The sequence below is a fragment of the Cornus florida genome, unplaced genomic scaffold (genome assembly GCF_030987335.1).
Source record: "Cornus florida cultivar Cherokee Brave unplaced genomic scaffold, ASM3098733v1 CherokeeBrave_3.0.0_Hap2_Chr05, whole genome shotgun sequence".
NCBI lineage: Eukaryota > Viridiplantae > Streptophyta > Magnoliopsida > Cornales > Cornaceae > Cornus > Cornus florida.
Window position 1 is genome coordinate 107,036,834 of NW_026775575.1, and position 25,860 is coordinate 107,062,693.

At 34.0% G+C, this 25,860-nt stretch overlaps 3 protein-coding genes across 4 annotated transcripts; 2 read left to right on the forward strand and 1 right to left on the reverse strand.

The window, feature by feature from the left end:
• Positions 1-3,567: 3,567 nt before the first annotated feature.
• On the forward strand, positions 3,568-9,793 carry LOC132308332 (heterogeneous nuclear ribonucleoprotein 1-like). Its single transcript, XM_059806386.1, has 6 exons — positions 3,568-3,787; positions 3,881-3,921; positions 7,947-8,110; positions 8,281-8,380; positions 8,486-8,655; positions 8,940-9,793. Exons 1-6 carry the CDS (start codon positions 3,732-3,734, stop codon positions 9,438-9,440), a joined length of 1,032 nt encoding a protein of 343 aa, XP_059662369.1. The 5' UTR covers positions 3,568-3,731; the 3' UTR covers positions 9,441-9,793.
• Positions 9,794-12,410: 2,617 nt separating this feature from the next.
• Positions 12,411-19,352, forward strand: LOC132308333 (ER membrane protein complex subunit 8/9 homolog). 2 transcript variants are annotated; one of them, XM_059806388.1, is made up of 6 exons: positions 12,411-12,756; positions 12,847-12,993; positions 13,078-13,137; positions 18,682-18,842; positions 19,003-19,075; positions 19,248-19,352. In XM_059806388.1, exons 1-5 carry the CDS (start codon positions 12,544-12,546, stop codon positions 19,031-19,033), a joined length of 612 nt encoding a protein of 203 aa, XP_059662371.1. In that variant the 5' UTR covers positions 12,411-12,543; the 3' UTR covers positions 19,034-19,075; positions 19,248-19,352. The 2 variants fall into 2 exon arrangements, with proteins under 2 accessions (XP_059662371.1, XP_059662370.1); XM_059806387.1 differs by having other exon boundaries at positions 19,003-19,352.
• Positions 19,353-20,737: 1,385 nt separating this feature from the next.
• LOC132308334 (oligopeptide transporter 5-like) lies at positions 20,738-24,171 on the reverse strand. The gene is made up of 7 exons (XM_059806389.1): positions 24,083-24,171; positions 23,150-23,604; positions 22,929-23,026; positions 22,241-22,813; positions 21,786-22,050; positions 21,478-21,660; positions 20,738-21,358 (listed from the first exon to the last, which is right to left on the reverse strand). Exons 1-7 carry the CDS (start codon positions 24,156-24,158, stop codon positions 20,738-20,740), a joined length of 2,271 nt encoding a protein of 756 aa, XP_059662372.1. The 5' UTR covers positions 24,159-24,171.
• Between the last annotated feature and the right edge of the window lie 1,689 nt (positions 24,172-25,860).

The following is a 25,860-nucleotide window of genomic DNA, read 5'->3' on the forward strand; positions in this document are numbered from 1 at the left end:
GCTTAACAACCAAACACAGTGATGGTGACCTTTTTCTTACACTCAAATGGTAATTGCACCTGGCATGTGAAGCTACTTGATAGTTTGATGGGCCTATATCTTATTTTCTCTTCCCAAATATTTTCAATTACTTGATATTTTATTATGTGTAATTACAATTCAACCAAAATCCATATTGTGTGACAGTATGCGCGTATATGTGCCACAATGTGCGGTGGTATTGGACGCCGAGGAAGAGAAAATAAAAAAGAAAAGAAAAGAAATTGTTATAGGTATAAAGTTAGAAATGTCATTTTAATATTTAAATTAGTCAATATAAAAGTCAAAGGATAAAAATATTAATTTATTATCATGGGTGTCTTTGGTAGATGGATCAAATTTCAAGGGGTGTCATTATTCCAAAATAGACAAACTTTCCTTTGAATATCTTTTTAACAAATCTCAAAGAGTGTTACTGTACTGTATCCCAAAAAAAAAAACAATAATTTCCTTAGTAGTTAAGTATAATTTACGATCCCTCTTTCTAGAATTCCTAGCAGGTAGGAAAACTCTATACCTTTCCAATATCAGCATATGTTTTTTTTTTTTGGGCTATCAAATGGTATTCTGCTCATCCTTTTCTCAATAACTTTTTCTCACTTTAAATTTCAAAATCCAATTTGGTTTGACGAAAATAGCGAGAAAAGAAAATAAATTGAATGAAAATAAAATTAATTTTATTTAGTTAGAATGAAAATTTATTCAAGAAAATTATAAAAAAATATCATATTATAGTTTGATACCTAAATTATCCTTATTGTATACAAATAATAAAATAATAAAGAATTAGCAATAAAATATATTAAAAAATAATAAAATTTTCAATTAATTTAGACCTTCCAAATTACTATTATTCATATATGATGAAAAATAACTAGGAATACAAATTAAGTTAATTAAAATTTATCATAAAGTTGTTGGTGGACTCTAATTTTTTTAAATCTTGTAAAAAATTGTTATTGTTTCCAAATATAGATGAAGTTGTTGGATAAAATAATATCAATGAAGTTGTTATGCAAAATAGGAAAAGTAGATAAAAAGAGAAAATTTATTTTCCCATGTTTTATGAAAGAAACATTTTGGAGAAAGGATTGCAAGAATCTTAATATTTTTAGAACTTTTCCTTTTCTATTTAACCAAATTAGTAAAAAATTTCCATTTCATTTATTTTTTATTTGATTCTATATGACCAAACGAAACTGAAGGACAAATTAGATTTGGGCCAAATCTAAACAAAATTAACGAAAAATGATCTTAAAGTAAAGAAAATATGGACAATCACCAAATTCAAAACGTAAATGCCAACAAGTTATCATTTGATGCGTTATGACCTAAATATTCATTTTATAATAAATTATTTTACAAGTGAACAAATTTACTATGTACACTCAATTAAACTGAAGTTAAATTTTTTTTTTTATATAATAAATAATAATAATAACAACACAATCTGTCAAGTCAGGGTGTGTCTGCTTTTATTTTTTTGAACTTTGTGGTCTCTCTTTATTATTATTTTTAAGTTCCATCTACGTTTACAATATACTCTTTCTATAGATTTTTTTTTTTTTTTTTCGCTTACGTTGGAGTCTGGATCTGGTGGCCAAGAAAATTATAGGTAATAAAAGTTTCTGATTTAATTTTTTTTTTTTAGCTTTATTTGTTTTGGTGTTTGCAAGCTTGAGTATTTCTTTTTTTATTTTCAGATTTTGCTCTACCATGCTTATGACGTGGATTTGGCTTTCAACATTTTTTAAAGAAGGTAAACTCTTAAAACATTAATTTAAAACATATACTCGGAATGGATTTGTAAAGTCCATGCCAGCAAGAATTTAGAATTTAAAATTGTCATTGAAATTTCCAAATTTGTTATGTTACTTTTTATCCTCCGGTTATAGATAGTCAGTTTTGCGAGGCTTGGAAAAGATAAGATTGATAAATTTTTTTTTTTATTTTTTTAATTTTTTTAATTGGTATATTAGAAACTAGGGGTGTTAGTGAATCGTAATCTTATCAATGTGGGTATTATATTAAATAGATAAATTTAAATCCGACCCATTTAATAATCGTGTCAAGAACTTCAATATTAACCTAACCTACTTATTAAACGGGTTAACATTTAATGACCTATTTATCAAAACGAGACATTTAATATTTAATCAAATAATAAATAATATAAATTTTTTGTCACAATTAATCCAAAATATTCAAAATAAGAAGAAAAATTATGAGACGTAGACATGATTTGTGTTAAAATGACTTAACTATCTATAGTAATTAGATTTAAGCAGGTAATATATTACATAGGTCATATTCATGATTATAACATGTTGAGTTAAACGGGTTACATGGATTTAACTCTTTAATCCTAACATGATACGGTTAAGTAAATGGGTTAATCTTGTCAACCCGTTTATCACTCAAACCCGTTTAAGGTTAATCCAAACCCACTTATCTCATATCATGTTGGTGAGTCGTATTGTAATTTGCCACCCCTATTAAAAACTAAAAATAAAAAATAAAATGGATGGATGAGGAAGAGGATGATGAATTCAATAGGTTACCGTTTATGTTTATATTGAAGAACGATTTTGTCATCTAAAAATTAATTTAAAAAGTTTAATAAACATGTAATTGTTTTTGACCAAATGGACCCTCAAATGGTCTCTTAGTAGTAATTAAGTTTAAAGTTTGGTGATTATCCATATTTTCTTAACATTGCGGTCACTTTAAAGTAATTTCGTTTAGTTTTGATCACCAAAATCTAAAATTTTCTCAAACATCAAACATAAGCATACCCACCAACCTCTTCGTCACGGTATGATCATGAGGCCAAATGAATTTTCTTTTTTCATTATATCTTATTGTATATCATGTATTCTCTTAGACTCATTATTTTTTTTTTTTCTTGAATAACTTGTCATGTATAATAATATTTGGGAGTTAGGAAGCATGAATTTTGAACACAAATACAGCACAATTTTGAACACAAATACAGCACAATACGAACACAACGATAATGTAAAAATTTTGAGAAAAAGAGAACACGAGTACGACATGAATAAGTCAAAATTTATAATACAATATACATTATTATAATGTATAAACATTTTTTTTTCCTTTCTATTTCATCCATATAATCATGAATAAAAACATTGAGTTGAAGCCTATAATTAGATTTTTTTTATTTTTTCTTAAATTTTATATTGTTATCTAATTAACCCATAATATTTTTTTGAATTATATTGAATCAATTCTCGAATCGAACCAGTGCTTTGGTTCCGATTCTAAATTGAAGAACTGTTGAACAACGATTTGATTCCGATTTCAAACTCTTTGAACCCGTTTAGCAAGATTCGTACTAAATCTGACCCACATCAACAACTGTTTGTTTGTTTGTTTGTTCTTTTTTTTTTTTTTTTTTTTTTTTTTTTTTTTTTAATTATTTAATTCTTTTTTATTTTTTCCTAGTCTAGGTAGTAAGCCCGGGGTCCAAAATTATATGTCTAGGGCTTGGGCTAGTGATAAGTATAATATTTCGACATTATTTCATCGTACCCTCACCACAACACATCGTTTCTAACTTTCTTTTCTAACTCTCTGCATCTCTCGTCCTCGAACCCTAGCTTTTCTAGTGGAAACACTGTAAGTTGAAATTTCTTAGAGATCCAAATTAAGAAGAGAAGAGATTAAGAATGGGGTCGAGATCGAAGAACGATAATCCACACACAGGCGATGGAGCGAGTCCTGGGTTAGATTCGCTACCCTCTCTCTCTTTTAATTTTTATTCTGATATGCTTCATAAAAGCTTATTTTGTTATATTTTTTCAATATCAAATCACAGGAAGATCTTCATCGGGGGATTAGCAAAAGATACTACCTATGGTCAGAACTCATAACCCTAATTTCCCTTCTTCTTTTTTTTTTTTTTTAATTTTTATTTTTTTATACGTACATGCATACATATATATAACTGAAAACCAAGCACCGAAAGTATTAAAAGCTATCTAAGTTCTAAAATTTTAATTATTATGAATTGTGAATTATCTTTGATACCTTTTAGGACTCTCACGAAGGGCCGTGCCTAAATCTTTTAGGGTTGTTTTTAAAAGCTATTTAAGTGCTTAAATTTGAAGTATTAATTTTGAATTGTGAATTTTCTTTGATATCTTTTAGGGACTCTCAACTAGGGCCGTGCATAAATCTTTTAGGAACCCTTGCCCGGGACCATGGTCCATACGGTTCATACCCTCTATTAATGGATAATTCTTTCAGGGCTCTGACCCAAAAATATGGTATTTTCTATTAATGCACAATTCTTGTAGGCATGGAACAGGATCCTCTAACTTAACTGTTACCTTACATTTTGTAAGGTGAACTCTTAGAAGGTTTGTATTGTGCCACCACTCTATATATAATTAAAAATGCTTGAAATGACATAGTTTAGGGAACAGTGTTTGAACACACCGTCAATAGATGTGGTGAATTGTAAGTTGTGGATCTTTAAAAAAATGCCATCTCAATTTTTTAATAATGTAGAGAGATCTAATTTAGAGGATCCTTGTCCACTAGGTACTCTCTCACCCAATGGACATCCCCTATTAATGTGTAATCTCTTGGGGGCTTCACCCGAATCCCTATTAATCCGCAAAGATTCATTTTAACGATAGAATCTATCCAACTATAACCTGGACAATTTTTTTCTATACAATTCATTACACCAACTTCTCAACTCTAATTTCGCTGTCAACTGTCAACAAAGGATTCATCATATATTTAATTCAACTAATTTCAAATTTAATTTTTGTTTCCTGTCAATTAACAAGTATAAATTGCATTACTTCTGAATGCTAATAATTTTTACAAAATTTGTAGCCAAATCACAATTAAATTATAATCAAGAACATGTATATCAAATTTCAACTCAATATTCTGTTATGTTCACAATTATATCTATTATAATCTCATTTTATGTAATTTGAAAACTGAATCTAACAAAGAATAATGAAAAAGAGAAAGTTAATAATGCATAACCAATTAATTAAGACAAGTATTCAAGATTTAGATTATAAAGTTTCTAATATAAAATTTTGAATAACGAAATGTCTCTCAAATAGACCTGTAAATGGATCGAATTCAAACCAGATAATGGTTGAACTAATTCAATCATAATAAGTTATTTATGGTCTGATCCAATCTGATAATTGGACGGATTATTTCTGAATGAACCATTGAACGCATATCTGATTTTTTACTGATTGGATATCTGATATAATAACCCGATATGTTAAGGGGGTAATATTTTGTTTAAAGAAATTTAATGACAAAAGAGATTGGTAAAAAATGATTAAAAAGTAAGAGAAAAAGCCTGGAAAGAAAAATGAAGATGAACAAATAAAGCGAAGAAAATTAAGTGTTTGACTTTGTTAAAGAAAAAAAAGGTTTTGAAAGAATAGACACAGGGAAGATGAAGGAAAAAATAATGCTAAAAACATTTTGATAGAACGTAAATGGTATAGATTGTAGAATTAGAGAATATATATATATATATAGTATATAATATTATGGTGGATTGGATTGATCATAATCCTTATTTGGTTTGTTTAATTGATAGATTATTAGATTCAAATCATTAACAGATTATTGGATTAAATATTCAATAAATATTCGAGTTATGAGAATAGATTTGGATCACAATAAATATTTGAGTTATGAGTGGCAAAGCTTTCACGGGAAGTTTCTTTATGTTAGTATTATATATATAATTATATATATGCTGTCATGCTTATATATATCATGAGTATGTAATGACGTAATGTTAGTGGAGAATCCTCTAACTTTTGATATTTAATACTCCCTCCGTCCCGTAAAAGTTGTCCGCATTGGTAATTGTGACTCACAACAATGTGAGTCACAATTACCAATGCGGACAACTTTTACGGGACGGAGGGAATATATATTTTAGAGCCACCTACATTTTGTCTTTGGATTTTTTTTTACCACCAGTGCACCACCAACATTTTTTCTATATTTAATTTTATAACTTACCTTATTCTCACTTTATTTTTCTTTTATATTTTCCAACTTAGCTTCTACACTCCACTCATAATTGTTTTACAATTAAAATTCTAACCTAGGATGTATCAAACCCAGAATCTGAATTCGTTAATTGGACTTGTGGGTTTGATACAACTTATTATTTTTTTGGATTTGAAATTAAATTACTCCCCCGATCCCAAAATTCTTGTCCATCTTTCCTTTTTTGGGATGTCCCAAAATTCTTATTCCTCAATGTAAAGGGCTTGCTTGGTTTGTCACTCAAGAAATAGTTTTTTTTTTTTATTTTTTATTTTTTATTTTTTTCAGGAGAACTGAAAATTAGAAAATTGTACAGAAGTCCCGCTTCGTTCAGTTTTCTGAAAACCGTTTTTAAGTATGTTTTAAGAGAATTTTCTTCTATGGATTTCTGAAAACAGTTTTCTATTTCTGAATTTTTTTGAACTGTTTTTAGAAAATTGAAGCAAGCAAGCCCAAAATATCTCAACTTTTTGAAAACTTACCCCAACTAACACTTAAATGGGTAGTTTTGAAATTTTAGTAGGGGACAATGCATTAAATGCTTATCCCTTAAAAGGTTGAAGTTGCAAAGAGGGACAACAATTTTGGGACGGAGGGAACATAAAATAATTGTGGGCGGTATAAAAATATAATTTTTTTGAAAAATATGGAAGAAAAGTGAGAAATTGAGTAGTAGTGGTAAAAAGTGCAATAATGAAAGCTAGATGTTTTTTATTTTTATGGAAAAAAGGTTGAAAACATATGGAAAATAGGTTTGTAAAGATGGGAACGACAAGTGCCGCTAACTAAAGCACAAGTAAAAAAAAAAAACGTATATAAAATTTCACATGTCATTGGAATATCCATAAACACCGCGTTCACGATCCATACACACATTTATGTTTACCATTATATGTACATACTACATAACATAACATAACTTAACTTAAAAAAAATAGTACGCATAAATACTAAGTAAGCATGACATCACATAAATATAATTACATGTATAAGTATCAAGTGTCTTCCAAAGGAAGCAATTGACTACGGTTGGGAATGCATATTATATTAGTTTAATCCATAGTTCTTGATATTGGCCGAATCTCTACGGCTCGGTTGAATTGTATCGGACTCGATCGAGACCCATACTACTCATTACTCACTATTCTAAAATCTATATTGGAATTTATTTTATCTAAAGAATAAATGTTTTAAAAACATAATACAAAGAAATGCATTGATTATTGTAACTTGGTGGGCTTATGACGGTTTTAGGGTTCTCTAGTATGTAAATTTGTTGGTGCCTTGGTGGGTATGGTTACATTGCTGCTTTCATTCCCCTTCCCCCCACCCCCCCCCCCCGCGTGTAGTTTTCTGGTAATTATATATATATATTCTCTGTATCTGTCTAATAAGATGATGATATCTTGGTTATTGATATCTTCTTGTTTGAGGGATTCGTTGGCTCATAGTCTTTCAGTTCATTTTGGGTGTTTGTGAGTTTCTAACTTGCTTACAGTTAACCAATTTGATGATAAATATTGTGACATTACATAAAGAAATCGACTTATTGATATCTGGTGGTTGGGTGTGGGTGCTTCCTATTTACTAATTTGCTATTTTATTTTATTATTACAATATATCTACATTTAGTAAGCACTTTGGATTCGTTGGTTCATAGTCTTTCAGTTCATTTTGGGTGTTTGTGAGTTTCTAACTTGCTTACAGTTAACCAATTTGATGATAAATATTGTGACATTACATAAAGAAATTGACTTATTGATTTCTGGTGGTTTGGTTGTGGGTGCTTCCTATTTGCTAATTTGCTATTTTATTTTATTATTACAATATAGCTACATTTAGTAAGCACTTTGGAAAGTATGGGGAAATTACGGACTCAGTTATTATGAAAGATCGGTACACGGGACAGCCAAGGGGTTTCGGATTTATCACATATGCTGAGCCTTCAGTTGTTGACAAAGTTATTGAAGATACTCATGTCATTAATGGGAAACAGGTAAGATTCTTTGTAAACTTGGTAGTTTGCAATCCATGCAAGTTACTGTTATTGATTTGAGGAGTGATTTTACTTGGTGAAGATTCATGGCTCCTTTGAATTTTTATATATATAAACAAATATGTTTGTTTTGATTTATCTTGTGACTTGCTTTGTAATAAATGGGATAGGTTGAGATCAAAAGAACCATTCCGAAAGGATCTGGTCAATCAAAAGATTTCAAAACAAAGAAGATATTTGTGGGGGGAGTTCCATCTTCAGTAACTGAAGGTTTGCTAATTATCTTGTTAAAATGTGCATATATGTATAGGTTAGCTTTTTTGAACTGTTGTTTTGCTCACTTCTCTCCCTCTCTCTGGCTTTTAAATTGATCAGACGAGTTCGAGAATTTCTTTTCCAAGCATGGAAGGGTTGTTGAACACCAGATTATACGTGATCACGAGACCAACCGTTCTCGAGGTTTTGGATTTATAGTATACGACAGTGAGGAAGCTGTTGATGAAATATTAGCCAATGGAAATATGATTGATATGGCGGGTACCCAGGTGAGCTTATTTACATGGTGCTCAAGAAACCAGCATGTAAACAGATACATTATCATGGATTACAAAACACTGATGATCTATTTATGTAGAAAGATTTTTTCTGTATGTGTGTGTGTGTGTATTTGTTTTAAAAGTTATCTTAGAGCAATTACTTTAGTGGGGTTATTGCTAATGTTAGGTTGAGAATGTTACAGGTATAGATCTAATTAGCAGGAATGGACTCTCATGATAGTCTGCATGCAGCAGAACTTAGGTAAACAGTTAACTAAGTTGCTTTGTTGTAGGTGGAGATCAAGAAAGCAGAACCAAAGAAATCCTCAAACCCACAATCTGGTCATTCACATGGTAGCAACTCTAGGGCTCGTTCTTTCAGTGATGGCTTTGGTGGATTTGGTGGCTCCTATGGAGGTTTTGATACCGGTTTTGGCCCTGGTCCCTATAGGACTCCTGGAGGTTTTGGCAGTAGGCTTGGTGGGTATGGTGGGTATGGAGAATTTGGCAGTGGTTATGGAGGTTTTGGAAGCAGTAGCTTAGGAGGCTACCGTGGTGAATCTTCCCTTGGTTATTCTAGTCGCTTTGGACCCTATAGTGGTGGATTTAGCGGGGGTTATGGCGGAAGTGGATTAGGAGGATATGGCAGAGGTGAAGGCTATGGGAGTTATGGAGGTTCAAGCTATGGCGGTGGTTATGACTCTGGTCCTGGCGCAAGTTATGGTGGAGCAGGTGGGCCCTATGGAAGGGGGGGATATAGTGGCAGTAGTCGGTACAATCCTTATGCAAGGTAGAAGAAGATGCATTTCATGCAGTTGCGCTTAGCTTTGCCATAGAAGTTTCTCACAGGTTTCTCTAGTTTCCTGCCTTCTGATTCCTGCATACGTAGGTACTTCCTCACAAGTACTAGAGGTGTCTCTTAATGCAAGAAGAAGCTTTTAAAGATCAGAAGATTTACATTAGACTGTTCTTTTTTACTGTACGTCTTAGAAGAACTCCATAGACTGCTTCTAATTAGTATTTGGTGTCTGGTTGTGGTGTTGAGACTGATTCTTCTATAGCTTGCCATGTAGACTGTAGCATCTTGTTCTGGAGCTTGTTACATTCTCTTCTAGTTTAATCTAGTTTGACATTTCTTGTGTGTTAATTGTGTAGCTTTTATTTTTACTTAGCCTTTTGATTTCTTTATTCACTACACCCCTTAGCTTGATCTAAGATAGGAATTTCTTCTTTTATGGCATAGTTTGACTTGGCAGGGGGATATTGCCGTGGTTTAGCCAACAATGTTAGAATTGTTCCAGCATGTATAGCCTGTTGTCTAAAAGTGTATTAGCGAGATGTCTATGTCAAAATATGAGGAACGACTCCTGGGTGGAGCTTTTATTTGTGTTGCATTTGTGAATCCTTATTTGTGTAGTAGAAAAGGTTTATAATTTAAGATATTATGGTTTTCCTTGTAGAATGGTAGATGGGGCTTCAGCTCCCTGGTCTTGTTTAAAAACAAAAAATGTAATTTTTGTTGTGACATATCATATCGTAAGAATTGGTTGTTAACATAATCTTACTGCCTAAGTGCAGGGGTTTTAAGAATTGGTTGTTAACATAAATTTACTGCATAAGTGCAGGGGTTTTCTTATTGATGGTCAGGAAGCTTGCTTGCTTCACAAAAATTAAGCTACATGTTCTCCCACGATATGCTATTGTTTCTTGATGCTTGTCAAAAATAAAAATAAAAAATGCTATAGTTTCTTGATGATTAGTAAAGTATCTGATAACTTTAAAGATATTAACAATTAGAAGAAAAATAATGAGGCGAAAAGTTCAAAAGCCAAGCATATTAATTAATTATATGATATTTGGTGTTATCAATAAAATACATTTGTTCTAGAATTACCAATTGGGCATCGGGTATTTCAAATTTGCCATTTGGATAAACAAATAGAGTTTCAGTTCTTTCAAAAGCTAACTATCCAGAAATCACACCAAATTTATATCACATTTACAATTCTCAATTGGTGAATGAATTTTCTCAAACCAACAATCGGAGATTTAGTAATTTGTCAGCCATTTATTTTGGGGCATGAACATTGGTCGTTAGGGATGCAAATGAGCCGAGCCGAGCTTTACCATGTTCGGGCTCGGCTCGCCGTGTCAGGAGTGTGATCGGGCTCGGACGAGCCTGATAAAATCGAGCTCGGCTTGCCAGAATTTGGGCAAGCTCGGGCTCGGCTCGAGTTTGCCTTAAAAAAAATATATTAAAAATAAAAATAAGGAAATCAAATATGGAATCCATGAATCCATCATTGCATTTCTTTCACTGAACGCCATCTTCCTCTGATCTCATTAACACTAAAATGAAATTGAGACGTCATAAGAGAAAAGAAACCAAAAAAAAGAGATTCGAGTATACAGTCACTAATGAGTGTGAGCGAGAGGAAGATGTGTTGAATTGAAAGGGATTGGAGAGCCGAACCAGAAAGAGAGGAAGAAGGATTAATTTGTTGAAACTGAAGGTCTGGGCGAGATCTGTTGCGGCTGGATGTGAGATAGGATGTAATCTCAAAAAGTCAAATGTAATAAATGGTTAATACATAGAGAATATATAAGTTAGTGGAGTTGGGCTTAAGTTAAAAGAATTTGGGCTTAATAAAGAATTAAGTTGGGCTTAGGAACACACAGTTTGGACTAAATTTATATTATATGGGCTTAAAAAATTATATAAAAAAATTTTAAAAAATAAATAAATAAATCTTTTACTAAACGAGCCTGTTCACGGGCCTAATGATCCGAGCTTGGCATTGCTCAAGCTTGGCTCGTTTACTAAACGTGCCCCAAAAATATGTTCAAGCTCGGCTCGTTTACTAGACGAATGAACCCGAGCCGAGCTTTTAACGAGCTGAGACCGAGCTGTTCGAGCAACTCGGTTCATTTGCAGTCTTATTGGTCGTTTTCATTTATTTATTTATTTATTTAATGTAAAAATAAAAACGTAATTTTTTTTGAAGTGAGCATTATAACCCACAGGACGTTGGATGAAGATTACTTCATGTAAAAATGATATTCAAGGATGACCCGGGACACCCAATATAAATTGTGCTTCATGTTCAAATTATTTTTAATATAGAATGAGGGACAAATATGACATTTTACATAAAAAAATTAACTGTTGATTAAAATTTAAATTTTTTTATTTTATATAAATTTGTTGTCAATAATTATATTTACTCAATTTTTTTATTATAGTCAACTAATTCAATTTCATTTATTTATTTTTTATGTAAAAAATATATGAACTGAATTTTTTGATGCGCTTACCAATAATTTTAGTAAACCACAAGAGTGTTATGTATTTACCCAATCTTTTATTTTTTATTTTTTCCAGGGAAAGTAGTAAACTCCGTTTTTACGCAATCACAGTGAAAATCTGATAGAAATTGTATTATCCATCAAAGAATAGCAGAAAGAAAAATTAAAATTAGTAGATAAACATGTCAACATGTCTTGTAGTGAGAGAGAAACAAACATAGGACGAGAATGTAAAAAATTGGATGAAGGCTGTAATATATTTTTTTCTGAAAAGATTTTTCTTTTTCACTAACGGCCTGTGCATGGCAGGAGAGCGTGAAGGGATTTTCTAAACATTCTGTTAACCAAACGACAACGTTTACCTTATAATTTGGGTTTCGTTTTTTTTAATTGACGTGGCAGAATCCTCATTGTTGGATCAACTAGAGGATATAAACGGAGAGAAAAATAGCAACGTAGAGGAGCCGGACACATAAAAGTCAGAGACATCTGAAGAAATAGTAATCTCTCTCTCTCTCACACACACACAGACACACACACCCCACTCTCTAAACTGTTATCTGACGCCGGCAATCAGAGACTCGATTAGTCATGGGCGGTGAGATGCGATACGAGATCAGCCAAAACGCGTACATCAAACTCGTTCTACATGCCCTAAAGCACACCACCTCCGCCGTCAACGGCGTCCTCCTCGGCCGCGTCTCCGGCGGCGGCACCAGTCCCGTCCTCGAGATCACCGACTCTGTCCCACTCTTCCACTCTCAGATCGGTCTGCTTCCTCCCCTCGAGATCGCCCTAATTCAGGTCTCTCCACCACCTCTAATAATTCAAGTCTCGATCTTTAGGTTTTATGTTTCCTGATTTGTTGTTTGAATTCTCAATTGAAATGAACAGATAGAGGATTACTATGGTGCTCAAGGTTTGAATATTGTTGGTTATTATCACGCGAATGAAAGATTCGATGATTTCGAGCTCAATAATGTCGCCAAGAACATTGGTGATCACATATATCGTTATTTCCCCCAAGCTGCTGTGCTTTTGGTACTTTTTTTTACTTTGTTTTCTTAAATTTTTGCGAGGAAATTTTTGCATTAATTTTTAATGCTATATATATTTGTATTACAGTTGGATAACAAGAAGCTTGAAGCTTTACCAAAGAGTAAGGAAAGGAGTCCTGTGATGCAGGTGAGTTTTACTTTTTCATAGCGGATTTGTTGTTATGTAACAGTATGATTTGTTGTTATTCAGTTGTTGTGGTAAAAGTTGCTTTAGTTTCTGTTTGGATTGCGGATTTGCGGATTTGCGGAGAAAGGAATTTAAAAGTTCCCTTTTTGTTGTTTGGTTGCCATGAAAATTAGGATGAAAAAAACAGAAGAAGAAGAGAAGTTAGCGAGAAAGCTTCAATTTTAAATCTCATTCGCTTTTGCCCTCTAATTTTTGAAATTCTTTTCAGGAATTATTAATTTTTAAAGTCATTTAAGAATTAAAAAAAATTGTAAATTATTTTTTCTGTCTTTTGCTTTTCCTCTCTTTCACTAAATTTTCAAATAAAGAAGACTTTTTAGTTTGTAATTTGTTGAGTGGTTCTATTTTCACCTTAGTATCATAATTAATTAATTGGGAGGGTATGGAGATAATAAAATTGGGCTTCAAAAAAAATCCTGTATTGATGTTTGGATTGTAAATTATATGCCATTGCTTAGTGTGCTGGAGTAAAATATTTCAGAGGGCTTCCAGCTATCAAACCTAATTGAGGGTTCTACTTTTATTTTTTCCTACCCTTACAAGTGTTGGATAAATATTTTTATTTATTTTTCCCAGTTGTTTACTCACACAGCCCCCCTCAAGGAATTCTTTACCAAAGAGGATTCGAACCTTAGCCCTGATGCTTTTGTTGGATAAATCTTTTCCATTTTCTAGATGTTGCTTTGTATTTTAAGCTCGTGCTAATATGACCTCATCAGGTACAATCTGTTGGGATATGAAAGAACTGCATAAAATGTTCCCTTAACTTCTAAAATTCTTTTGTACTTCTATTTTGTTAGTTTGTGGTCACCCTTTTATCTTTATACCTTTCACATTGCTTTTAAACTGGCTCAAGACATTCCTTTTTTCTATCTAATTTTGATGTGGATTTCCTGTCGTATGTTCTGGACACCATCTGTAATTGTGTCTCAGCAAATGCACATACTAAGATTTCTTTCCAATTGTGTTATGGTAGTTGGCCTTGGCTGTACCTTTTTAGTGAATCCCTTTTTATGCAAAATTATCTACTGGTTCTACTTAGTTGATCATGTTAAGTTCATACTTCATACTAATGTTAAACCTGATAAGCACAGACACGTCCAAAAATGAGTTGTTTCACTTTTTGAATACTTTTGAATTTGTGCCCAACACATTTGGAATGAGTGCACAATTCAAGAATAAAATAATACCGACATTTCTTGGGTACTAATAAATATATGACTGGCAAACCTTAGATATTTAGTATATGGATATCTTTATTGTGGAAAATTGTAATTATAAAGAAAGCTTATACAAAACTTATTAGAGAGTTTGACCTTAATTTTATTTGATATAAGCAAGTTTTTTAAAAACAGTGGGCGTGGTATCCTTATATAAGTGTCAAAGTCTACATCTTTACAAGTACTCTCTCACACTCGCATGTTCTGTTTTTACTGTATCTTTGTCTATTCATCATGAGTAGTTATTAATAATTGTAATTCACGAGTCAAAAATCTGATATTACAGACCCGCAATATGATAAATACTTATCATTAAGTAAATTTTGTTATAGGTTTTGTTCATTCCTTTTTATAGAATTCGTTTCTTTGTTGCTGCATCCTTAGTGTGTCTCAGCCTAAATTTTGGAAATTGTCATGACATGTCTGTGCCCTCGTGTTGGGTGTTCATGCTTCGTAGTGTCAAACTATGACATACACTAATCTCTATTATTGAATCTAATTGGGTGGAGTCATCTTCTTGTGGTTAGTTGTTAGAGGTTCTTGTCCCACATTGGATATGGATGGGGAAGGTCATGGGCTTATAAAGGTGAGTATATAACACTACCAACAACTTAAGCTTTCGGGTCAAAAGGCAAGTGTCCATTCCGTTACAAGTGGTATTAGAGTCAGACCCAGTCTTTGATCTAGTGTCACCGAAGAGGAGGGCCGATTGAGGAATTTAAAAACTTAAAGGAAACTAATTTACATATCTCATCAAATTCCACCACATTTTATGGAATTTGAAGACACACATAAATCTAATAATGCACTCAAGAGAGCCCTCTAATGAAACAACATATTTAAACAATTTTTTTTTCAAAATTTTGTCTATTTTTTTTTTCTCCCAGGAAAATATAGAAAATAGAAAATAGAAAATAGGTATTTTTATAGTAATATTAGAAAACACCCAAAAAAAAAAAAAAAAAGAAAGAAAGAAAAAAAAAATTCCCTTCTTTCTTCATCCTACCAATTTATTTATTTATTTATTATTATTATTATTTTGCATTCATATGACATATTCACTTTTAGTCACGTTAGGGACTTAAATTATGGACTTTTGATATTTTAAAATACAAAAGAAATATCACTTAATTATTATTTTTAGTTATAGTTATTGTTATTATTAAATTGAGTCATTCTATTAAAAAATATATTTAAATATTTTATTACACCCACTTTGTCTATATAAAAACTTAAATAATTATGCCAATAAGGGTAAATTTGTAATTAAAAATTTACAAGATGTACATAGTTCATACAATTTTACCCGGTAATTAAAATTTTTTTTTAATAGTTATTTAGAGTTTCGGGTCATGACGTGGACGTTTATCACGTGATATTCTATCACATGCATAATATCACGTGCAAGTAGGCCAAAAATGTGCGGTCCCACTAGATTTTCATTAATATATATTTTTTTGGTAAGTAGATTTTCATTAACACATAATAAAGAACTCCTAACAATTTCTTTTAAATGTCAACAACTCCATTTTGGGTTATAGTGTACCATAAACGATTATTAAACTAAGATGTAATTGTGGTTTGCTCTGTAACGTATCAGTCAGTTTGTAATTATTTATCGTTACACTCTTCAATGAATCATTTCGGTCAATTTATATTGATATTCATCCGAATTTATTACACCGCTATCGCAACTACTCCCTCCGTCCTATATTAGTAGTCCATTATTTCATTTTTACATGTCCCAAATTAGTTGTCCTCTTTGAAAAGTCAAAGCATCTTTCCTTTATATTTCCATCATTATCCTTTATCTTTTTAAAAAATTTCAAACTTTGTAACTATATATATTTAAATTGGAAAGGACAATTTAGTAATTTTAAAAGGGGACAATGCATTAATTGCATGTCCCCTTAAAAACTCCAATTTCTATAAATGGACCTTTATTGTGGGATGGAGGTAGTATAAATCATGAATGTAACACTATTTATTTCAAGGTCCCATTAAATTGTCTTGCATCGGCCATTAATTAATGTTGCAACTTAATTAAATACAATACGATAAATTGACATTCAAAATAATCGTATTCACATTGATTTAATTTGCAGTACAATAGAGGATCCAAATCTTGATACGAGATTCGAGATTATTATTATTATTATTATTTTTAATTTTTTTAAAAACGATGTTAATAAAAAAGATAAAAGAATTATGAATTATGTAGTTGTATAATTAAATGAGATTGAACTTCAAAGTGATTCCAAATCTTGATACTATCATTATATCAATCAGTGAGTATTTTTCGATGGAAAGATAATTTTTATATGACAAATTATTAAACCAATTATATTTCATGGAGACCAAATATTGGACAGTTCAGAAGCAGAATGTTTTGATGGTTGAAATGAAATATTGATGTGTAACAAAACACGAAAGGATAAAATAAAAATCAATGTATTGATGAAAAAGATTGATGTAACATTTGTTAGAAATATAAAGAACAATAATCAATCAAAACGATTAGACCATTAGTATGAAAATAAATGCTCACGTCAATAAAAACGAGTGATGTAATTCACATTGAGCTAGCTCGGTGCAGGGTGGTCCAATTGCACCGAGGGTGTTGCAAGTACAAGTGGGGGAGTATTAGAGGTTCCTGCCCCACATGGACTTGTATGGGTGGGTATACAACACTACCCAATGGTTTAAACTTTTAGGTCAGAAGGCAAACACCAGGCCCGTTACATTAGTCCATATCTTGCTTGTGCCAGTTTATTGATATTTCCCCCCACCTCCCTCCTTTTTTTTTTTTTTTTTTTTCGGGTAATATAAAAGGCTCAACTGGTCATCCTAAAGCTGATCCATAACACAGCATTGTCTGTGTTTGTGCTATGGTGGTGTAGGTGAGTGCTTGTTTCATTACATGATAATTTTTTTTGGATGCAGCACAAACTTAGGTTACAGATGCAGAGAATTGCTGCCCTTGCTTTGTGTCAAGGAAAGTTGTTAATGACCAAATTACTTGACTTCATATTGTGGTCTTGTAGGTAGGAAATTATTGTATAGATAAAAGCAACAGATGCTTGTTTGCAATATATCCAATTGGAAAACCAGCATTTGGGCAAAATGGGCCTTTTCTGATTCTTTTCTTGATGATAAGGGTCCACAGGGGTCCGTAATCCATTTACATGCTTTTATTACCACTGCCCTCTTCATCACCCTTAACAGTCCCATATTTTAAAGTACCCAACACATGACAATGGAAAGTACTCATGTGTCATACATTTCCAACTCTATGATTCTTTTATCTTGGAGCATTTAAGTATTTGCTTTTGCATGAAATGTTTCATCAAAAGACCTGATGGTTTATGGACTTGCCTATGCTATTCATTGCTTTATGGGGCTATCATTATTGTCAAGGGCCATTTTAATAATTTGTTACTTGGGAATTACTTTTCTGGAAGCTTTCCTTGGAATAGGTGCGTCGAGTAAGAATAGTGGAAAAAGTATAGACCCATAGAAAGATTAACTGATCTTGAGCACAATACGTTACGACTTACAACTATGAATAATGTGGGCAGCTAGGCATCATTTTTTTGAGGGTCTAATTGGCCTGACGGATATATAAATTTTAATTTTGAATTGATAATTGCCTGTACCTGTATGTTTGATAGTTTTTTCCCCCTGAATTATTTTTGATATTTTTTGAATAATTTGTGATGTGGTTTGAGCCACCTTCATGTCCCTGCTACAGATTTGGCTGGTATCTCGTTGCCAGGGCATATATCGTCGCATGTATGTTGTTGCTTGTATGCTACACTCTATTTGTGAGGCATTATAGTATCATATATCTTTTCTGCTCTTATTGTCATTTTTCTTTCATTTCTATAAACTGTCATTCTACTACAGAACAGAACCCTTTTAAGACAAAGTTCTCAACCGCAATGTCTTTTAGCATGCAAAGGCGACAAATCCAAACTTGGTTGTTTACAAGTATTATCTAAATTCGGCCTTATTCAACTATCTTGGGTTGATTAAAGGAATTTTGTTTCATTACTGCCTTCTGCATTGTTTTCCTGACCGGTAGTTATTGCAAAATTGTCTGTTTTGCAAATACCAAATGATCTGATTGATTTCAACTCATCTTGCACCCCATATTTATTTGTCTTGTTTATGTTGAAAAGCTGATGTGTCTTAATCAATGGCAGTTCCCCCATAAGGACGCTCTCAAATCAATCTTATATTTTGTTTTCTTTTCATTACTCAGCTTTATACGAGGAATGGGAGTTGGAAGTTAGTTGGATCAGATGGAAGTAGCCGGCTGACTATAAAGGAGCCATCTGGAAATATTGTTCTATTGGACTATATGTCATCTGAGAAATGGCATAATATCATTGATTTTGATGACCATCTCAATGACATTAGCAAGTAAGACCGTAACTCATCATTTTTTATTTTATTTTATTTTTTTTATTTTTTATTTTTTACTTTCACCAATTTTAACACGCTGATACCATTATGCATGCCAGGATTGCATTTTACTAAATTTGAAGGAAACTATTTATGTGATTCACTTTTCTATTTGCAGGGACTGGCTGAACCCGGAACTCTTCACTTAAGTATTCTTATTGATTATCTGCATTTCAGCATTATTGAATGGGGTAATTACCAATTATTCTCATTCAGTTGCTTGTGCTGGAATTTTGAACAACCAATTTTCCAGAAAACAAAGCAAAGATGTGACACATATGAATCAGGGGCTTGATATTTTTTGTTTTTGTTTGTGGAAACTTTTATTCTTCTGTCAACCTAATATTTATAATTGTCTGTCAGGTTTAAAATTTCAGAGGGAATGAACTCAATTTTCTTATATCTAACACTTGAGCTGAAGTTTCCAGCATTTGATGGAATGAATACACACGTTAGTATTTCTCCTCATTTTTTCAGCTGTTGCGGGAAGAAAAATGTGAATAGTTTTCTTCTATTAATTTTACGTACGAATTCCAGCTTTTCAAAAATGTTCGTGGCCGCAATTGGGCAGTAGAGGTAGGTTTGTTATGATTTGTAGTGGCTATCTCCAGACTTTTCGGATGGAGAATGTTATAGATTTGTGCTTTCTTGTTCGAGTCTTCAAAAAATTTGAGTTGTAGGCAACATCATCCCCAACAGTGAATTTTAAGTTATACCGGTTTGTTATAGATAAGTGGCTAGGTGTAACGAGTGGGCGCTTGCCCATTTATCCAAAAGCTCAAGCTCTTGGGTATGCTGCATACCCTTCCATTTATACCCAATCACTTTTTTATCCGGATCTAATGTGGGACAAATATTCTCTTGTAACATTCTTCCCCACCCGAACTCGCCACACCCTCATTGCGGTCGGGCCACCCTGCCTACCCGGGGTGTCTCACCCGGATGCCATCCGGACTGGGCGCTTGGCGTGGCATAGGATATGCTGTCCATTTACCCAAAAGCTCGAGCTTTGGTTATGCTGTATACTCACCTATTTATATTCGATCACTTTCCCATTTGGATTCGATGTGGGACAAATATTCCGGACGCATGAAGAGTTAGGCACTTAGGCTAGTTTGTGCCGTGACCCATCAGTCAACACAAAGGACAAGGTATGGAAAGATTTAAAACGTAGCATAGCTCCAAAGCTCTGGCAAAATGACAATATGGCCGTTGTTTGGTGGCTGGGATTCATCTGTTTAGGTGGTTCCTTTCAGTTGGAAGTCGTGGGACTGAGGGTGAGGATGGTTTGTTTGCATTGGCAATGTCAATGTTGATCAGATAGATGTTTGATAGGATCACTGTCCTCTTGAGTTAACTGGTCATAACCTATTCCTTTCCAATTTGCGCCCATAATGTTGACGCACTAAACTTACTTATCAAAAAAAAAAATAACGTTCACACACTAAACTAGTTATAAAATCATCTGAGCTTGGTTTTCTTTCATTTCATCTTTTTTTTTTTGGTTGATTTCATCAAATGCATCAACTGGACAATATGGACAATATATATACGCATTGACCACAGTATCATTGACAGTGATGCAGACAATTATCATGAATGAGTATTATATGTAGTAGTAATAATATACAGAATCATTAGTTTAAATACACAGAATATACAACACACGCATTCCCCGGCGCTTATGTGTAATTGACACCATTAATGTCCAGACCGAATGAACTTTACAGCATCTCCATATTACTTCGTCATCAATCTGGATCTGCAAGCATCATCAACCGAAGTCAGATCGAAATTTGATCTCCACTATGCGCGCCAAGATAGCAATTTTAGCGCCAAGATAGTAATTTTATTTACAGAACAGGACATCCCTTAGCCTTTATTCCGGGAGCTGTGGGACAAGTAGCGAGAGGACAATGATCCTCGGTACTCAAACCCCACCACTGGGGACCAAGAATGTCCCTGGATTGCAGGGTGAAGTATATCAATATGGCCAAGAATGCAACGCCGGCATCCAAACCAGCTGATAGGATGTAATTGTGCCTAGCCCACCATGCCCTGTGCTTTTTGTAAACGTACATGTTGAAGAAGATACCCACAGCTCCCCACATCATATAGTTAACAGTTCTAGCCGGTGGAATAGCAATGGTTGAGCCAAGAAGAACGGGCATGTTGATTTGCTTGATCCATTTCTTGTGGGGGAATTTCTTGGAAAAGTACCACACTGGGACAGGAGCAAGCAAGCCAAGTAGGAAGAAATAGTTCAACTCTGGGTAGACACCACGCGTGGTGAACATCCGTCCTGGACCAATCACTCCCCATATGATTGAAGCATTGTAGAACACCTCGTCCCCGGGACATGTCCATGGACTTCCGTCTGGCAGCTTTGAAGCATCGCAAATGTTTTCCACGGTGGTGAGAAGCCACCATGACGTGCACCAGTACATGGTAGAAGCAACTATTGTTCCAGCTAACTGATTGATGAACATTATTCAAAAGCACAACAAACAGTAATTAGAGAGGCGAGCACACACACACACACACATAGTAGTACCATCTATCACAATGCATGCATGCATGCTTACTTGAATACCTGAACAATGAACATAGATCTGGGAGGGATCTTCATGTAGTGGCCTAATTTGAAATCCGCAACAAAAGCAAGCGCTTGTGTCATGCTTATATAGCCATACACTTTGAAAGCTACATTTGCAAGTGGCCTCCCCGGATATATATACCCGATAACCAATTCCGTGATCACATTTAGCCCCGGTTGCTATACAGTCACGTAAACGTATTAAATTCAGGAAATGAGCATATATATATATAATACTGTGTATATTAAGATTGATTAGAACTGTGTGCGCCTGTGTGTGAGGAGGAGGAGGAAGATTAATGTACCTGGTTTGTTGTGGCTGTTATTATCCCAATTGGTAATGTGAAAATGAAAGACATTGCACAAGCTAGTAGAATTCCCCACCATGGGAGTTGAAAGGCTTTCCCAAAACCTTCACAAGTAAATATGGCAAGAGCGATCATTGAAACCAAGACAGTATGAAACCACCATTGAGGAACTGTTGCATAGTTCTTCTTCATTGTTCTTGTGTGAATATCACCCTCATCCTTCAATGTCTCTGTCGTTTTTTTCCAGAACTTACAAATATCTCTGAAAAAAAGAAAAGAAAAAGAAATTGCCAACCAGAACAATTAGCTAGCTCAAAGTCTTGTTATCTAGCAAGAAAATAGATGCATCAACTTGCTTGCTGTCTTGGAATGGAATTGGAGTTGAGGACTAATATATATATATATGTGTGTGTGTGTGTGTGTGTGTGACAATGTTGAAGGAAGGAACTTACTTTCCATCGAAAAGTGCGACATGTGAGAGAGCAGCGGCCAAAGTTGCAAAGCTACAGCCATATGTGAAAACAAAGAAGGCACTGATGTAGAGTTTGCTGTAATTTTCATACCCAGTTATATCAAGTTGAAACGTTTTTGGGTTCAAGACTCGCGAAATATTGTATTTCTGGCCTTCAAAGTCATAAGTTTTAGAGGCAATTAATGGAAATCGCTTGGCTTCGTAAACATTGTTAAAATAACACACGGGGATTATAATATAGGAAAATATGAAGAAGCCAACAAGAATGTTGATGATGGCAAATCCCGGTGTGGCCAACGGACTTCCCAGGAAGCCAGAAATGGTGGCCCAGTCAAAGCCGACTGAACCTATGCCGAGGCCATGGAGGCCCGAACCAAGCTGTTGGGCAAGGACGGAGTCCTTCCAAATCAAACAGACAACTGAGATGGAAGCAATGGAAGGGAAGAAGTAGGCTGGTACAAGGTAATAGGTAAAGCTTCCTACACAAACTATGAGAAAGAATTGTAGCCTGGTATATCCTCCCTTGGGCCTCTTCTCTTTTTCATGTAATGCCCTGCATTTTATGTACAAATATAAATATAAACATTGTCACTACTCTAGGTGTTGTTGCCTTGTTGTGCATGTGAGGTGTTTGTGTGTGTAGAGAGAGGGAGGAAGGTGCATGACACCTGAATAGAGAAACTTGGACCAAGTTGGAAGGCCACCACATATAGGGGGAGTCCACTAGGTATTTTCTAAACAAACCAGCCCAGCCATACCCAAGCATCTGACTTGTATAAAAAAACATAGGTAATTAATAAGAAATCCGCTGTTTGGGTGAGTAAACCATACAGTATATAACAAATTAAATTGAATAGAAATGCGGAATTAATTGGAGTAAAAATAGTACCTGAGTAGTTTGGGATAGTAACAAGGCTGCCCAAGGATCGATTTTCATGTGGTAAAAAGCCATGACAATGGTAGTGATACCAACAGCATAAACACCGTTGGCTCCACAGTTGGCAAAGATGGTGATCAAGACATGTTCTTTCATGTTGAATGGCCCCGGATTCATGGAGCATTTCCATTTTGTAAATGGCACAGTTATAGACTTGGCTGGAAGTGTCTTAGCCATCATCACCCCTAGTGGGAGAACCACAATCTGTGCTGAAACTGAAGTAATACCTATCGGGTTCTGTCGATACCCGAAAAACTGGTTGAGGAAAGCAAGAACGCAGCAGGAGACGATACCAAGAACCCATGTTCGGAATGTCAGAGCTGGAATTGATGGGTCGTCCGTAATTGGCACCGTCAGCCTAACTTCCTCAATCGGAGTATCATTCATTTCTTCCCCTCCTGCTTTATCTGTACATATATGCCAAAGAGAGTGAATTTTACACATGCTAAGTACAAGAAGAAAATGAGACGATCCTAGAAAACTAGGAGTTTTGATTCATTTTTTCAGTAAGTGTTCTCAATATATAATTCAAAAAAGGAATAACTATTACAAATAAATGGTATGGTGCTATGGACCCATATTTATTATTTTGATGGAATCTTTGAAAAAAATTGAAGTTGACCAAACACTAACATGAAAATGGAAAAATATTGTTCATTTTCCCAAAGTATTCTTATTATTTCCGGTTACAATTTTTGTGGAGGTACCATGTATCACTTTTTATGTATGCATGTATCTTTTCTTTTCTTTTTTTTTTCTTTTTTTTTTTGGGTGGAGGAGGAGGATAACCATCTATTTCCTAAGACCCATGAGGCATTTTCTTGGAGTAATCATTCATCATAATTTAGAGAGGGGGGGAGGGGGGGGGGGGGGGGGGGGACTTACCGGTTAAGTCAACATCGGAGTAGAGATTATCCGGGTGGTCAGAATGAGGAACTGCATCCCCATTGTGACCTGCCATTCCCCTTCCTTGACAGAGAATTCCTCAAATGAGAGATTCAAAGGCCAATGGTATTATATATATATATATATATATATATATATATATAATACGTTCCTTAATGCCATCCCTCATCACAAATGGTCTCTCTTTGTGCCTCAATCTGCGGTACACATACCACTATGCATGAATGCATCTAAATTTAGCAATGCAGTCTTTAGAGAACCACCTATCTTTATACCATATGTTGGTTCAAATTGACTATAAAAAGACCATGAATTTGGCTTTTGAATATAGATGCAGACAGAGAGATATTAAGGGCAGCACGGTTTGTAACTCTTGAAAAACATAAAAGTGTATAAAAAGGCACAAAAAAAAACTATACAAAAATTTTACTTGATTCAGTTTTTTGAAAATTCAATTATAAAAGGTCTGTTTTTAGATAACTATTTTTTATAGTTGTCTAAAAGAACGTTATTTCCAGAGTTACAAACTAAGCATACCCTAACTTTGGTCATTGGTCAGCCAGATTAAATTGCTTGGAGTACTACTCTAGTTAGTGGATAGGTGTTACGAGGGGAGACTTGTCCCAAATCGGATCCGGATAGGAAAGTGATTGGGTATAAATGGATGGGTATTGTAACGACCCAAATCCTTATGGATCCGGATCATTAAACGGGTCCTTACCCGACCCAAAATCATCCGAGGGTAAAACGGTCTTTTCACATTAAATTTAAATAACAAGGTCCAAAAGGGCAAAATGGTAATTTATTACAATTCAATAAATTGAGACTCAAGGGTACAACGGTCATTAACTTGTATCACATAACAAATAAAATAAGGTTCGGGGTAATATAATCCTTTTGGGGGTTAAAATATAATTATGGCATTTTATTGGGTCATAAAATAATTACGTGCAACTTCAAATGGATGCCTAGGTGTAATTTTGGGAAACTAAACACATATTACATAAGTGATAGAAACCGGTCGACGTATCCACTCCATACATCGACTGGTTTGGATATGAACAGTGGAAACCCACTGCCAAGATACCGGTTGAAGCCATACGTCGACTGGTTTGGGACGTGTACAAGATTACCACACTGTAAGATACCGGTCGACGTACGGGACTGGTTTGGGTCATTTACTGTCAGGAAAATGTCGACGTATAGGAAGCTGCACGTCGACTAGTTTGGGTTATCCTCACCACTGTCCAAACACTGTGCCACTACACTCACGTACATAAACTAAGATATATTTCAACATTTAATTGTAATAATAACCACCACGTTGATAACGTAATTTACAACACGTTATATGATATACGGGAATTCACATGATACGAATTTAATTACATAATCCACATGTTTTACATATTGCAAAAATAATACATTTTGTGTCATGCACTTTACAAAAATAGTTTAAGTCCCACAAAATACATTCAAAAATGCCTTAAGTTTCCTTAGCTCTGTGGTGGATTATCTTCCGCCAATTCCTTGCCATGACCTGAAAAATATTAATTATGTGGGGTGAGCAAATTGCTAAGTAGGTAACACTTAAGACACGTCTCTTGTGTCCCTGTGAATCCAACCAAAGAATAGGACAATAGGAATGGGGATCATACATTGTCGGAATAACACAACATAACAAGTAGTCTCATTATAAACAATAGAATGCTATGGGATGCAATGCATGCCAATGTCGCTCCCCATTTTCGAAACCA

What these genes read in the sequence shown, in the direction of transcription:
- LOC132308332 (XM_059806386.1), top strand. Translation starts at nt 3,732, where the DNA reads ATGGGGTCGAGATCGAAGAACGATAATCCACACACAGGCGATGGAGCG. An exon ending in AGCAAAAGATACTACCTATG is followed by an intron (nt 3,922 to 7,946) that starts GTCAGAACTCAT and finishes ATTACAATATAG; the next exon opens with CTACATTTAGTAAGCACTTT. An exon ending in ATGTCATTAATGGGAAACAG is followed by an intron (nt 8,111 to 8,280) that starts GTAAGATTCTTT and finishes TAAATGGGATAG; the next exon opens with GTTGAGATCAAAAGAACCAT.
- LOC132308333 (XM_059806387.1), top strand. Translation starts at nt 12,544, where the DNA reads ATGGGCGGTGAGATGCGATACGAGATCAGCCAAAACGCGTACATCAAA. An exon ending in TCGAGATCGCCCTAATTCAG is followed by an intron (nt 12,757 to 12,846) that starts GTCTCTCCACCA and finishes TGAAATGAACAG; the next exon opens with ATAGAGGATTACTATGGTGC. An exon ending in CATCTCAATGACATTAGCAA is followed by an intron (nt 18,843 to 19,002) that starts GTAAGACCGTAA and finishes TTCTATTTGCAG; the next exon opens with GGACTGGCTGAACCCGGAAC.
- LOC132308334 (XM_059806389.1), bottom strand. Translation starts at nt 24,158, where the DNA reads ATGGCAGGTCACAATGGGGATGCAGTTCCTCATTCTGACCACCCGGAT. An exon ending in GTCCAAGTTTCTCTATTCAG is followed by an intron (nt 22,814 to 22,928) that starts GTGTCATGCACC and finishes CATAAAATGCAG; the next exon opens with GGCATTACATGAAAAAGAGA. An exon ending in GTCGCACTTTTCGATGGAAA is followed by an intron (nt 22,051 to 22,240) that starts GTAAGTTCCTTC and finishes TCTTTTTTTCAG; the next exon opens with AGATATTTGTAAGTTCTGGA.